This window comes from Monopterus albus, unplaced genomic scaffold (assembly GCF_001952655.1).
Source record: "Monopterus albus unplaced genomic scaffold, M_albus_1.0 scaffold292.1, whole genome shotgun sequence".
Classification (NCBI taxonomy): domain Eukaryota; kingdom Metazoa; phylum Chordata; class Actinopteri; order Synbranchiformes; family Synbranchidae; genus Monopterus; species Monopterus albus.
Genome location: NW_018128172.1, coordinates 221,280 through 222,984, shown reverse-complemented (window position 1 = coordinate 222,984; position 1,705 = coordinate 221,280). Strand labels below are relative to the sequence as shown.

The 1,705-nt window shown below is 43.5% G+C and overlaps 1 protein-coding gene across 1 annotated transcript in view; it reads left to right on the top strand.

The window, feature by feature from the left end:
• Positions 1-743: 743 nt before the first annotated feature.
• LOC109973512 (WAS/WASL-interacting protein family member 2-like) overlaps positions 744-1,705 on the top strand; it is an 18,522-nt gene continuing 17,560 nt past the window's right edge. The window contains exon 1 of the mRNA XM_020623166.1: positions 744-896. Within this exon, the coding sequence (XP_020478822.1) occupies positions 826-896 (71 nt within the window). The 5' untranslated portion in view covers positions 744-825. The remainder of the gene's footprint in view (positions 897-1,705) is intronic.

Here is a 1,705-nt window from a genome sequence, read left to right as displayed (position 1 = left end):
AACTCTGTGTGATATTACAGGCCCATGAGATTAAAAGTGTGGTGCACTGAGTAGCTCTCCAAGGTCTCATCATCCCACAGTCCATTAGATTTGTTGCCTTTTCTCCACAGAGCTCATTATTCCCTCTGAGCTGTGAAGCCAGGGGAGTTAGGGTTTGATAAGATACTAAGATTCACACCAAGGTTATAATCAGATTTTGGCCTAGAAGAAACAGCTGCCTGGTAAAATAGCTATTTTCACACACACACAGGCAGTGCTAGGTTTTCCTCCCTCTCTAGGAAAACTGTCTTTCCTCAGGTGGAGCAGGGAGGACCTTGGGAAGTGGACGGACTGAGGGACCAATGAAACAGCACGAGAGGCATCAGATCAACCTACTTTGCACATTTCAAAAATTGTATAAAAGATTGGGTTTCAGGCAGGTAGGTGTTCCCTCTTGTCCTGAAGATGAGTTGAACGGTTTTGCTGTTGAGGATCAGGGCTTCAGATAGAGACGGAACCCAGAGCTCTGTAAATTGCTTTATTCGATTGTCTATTCAATTGTGATAATAAATGATTAAAAGTGATACTTGACTCCGATCATTCTTCATAAAAGAACACGCTGCAACTGACATATTTGTAGTCGTTCTTGTGTCTTTGGGGTATTTTCTTTCTCTTTACTGAATTCTATGAAATTGTTATGCGTCTATATTTTCTGATTTTGTGGTTTTAAGCCGTTTTATTTGACTCGACATTTTATCGACTGGGCAGAGGAACAGTTTCTTCTTCGTCCTGTAGTTGGGGCCCCCTGAGCCCTTGGGTCCCTGGGACTGTGCACTGAGCCTACCCATGCTCAGGACCGTGCGTCCCGATGCACCAGCTGCAGCAGTGCATGTCCTGCGCTCCGGTCACGTGCTCTGGTGTGTTGACTGAATGGAAATAGATCTCTGCTGCAGAGAGGCTAACTGCTAACTGCAGAGCTATTCGTTTTATGATAAGAAGCACAGTTGGAGGTTAAACAGCGACAGGCAGAAAACTGAACAGACACCTAAAAATATGAGTTAACTTGCAGAGAGACGGTGACGTTCACAGGTAGGATTTATTTCACCATGTGTCGGTGCTGCACAGAGCTACTGCTAATGCTAACGGAGCTAGTAGGTTGGGCTAGCAGGTCAGCTAACTGCGTTTTAATAACACAGACGTGTGCAGCTAACAAGCAGATTTGTATACGCGAGTCTGTCCGGACAGATGTTGAGTAGTACACCAAACAGCTGGAGATGAGCTTAGCAGAGCGGGTAATGTGTTAGCTTAGCATCCTGCAGAGAATCAAACCGGTGCTGATGATGGAGTCTGATACTAGGAGCTACTTTAGCATGAAGGAGCTGAGAAATAGCGATGAAACCTCTCTGCTTTAACAAATAAAATAAATTCTTCAAATATAAATTTGGGTGCTAAACCCGCCTTACAGTGTATTTGTTGATCTAGTTCAGATCTCATACCTCTGCAGTTATTTTGTTAAGAACTGGGCTAATAGCCAAGATGCTTCAAAACAGCAGTGAAGTGGCCTTTTTTGTGTTTCTGCAGGTTTTTTTTTTTTTGGTTTGTTTTACTGTTGAACTGTTTTAGAGGCATCACATGAATCCGGATCTGACAATCTAAGCATCGTGGTTTTAATAGACCTGGTATGATGTGGTGTGGATGGAGGCTAACAAGAGAAATCTGATTTCAG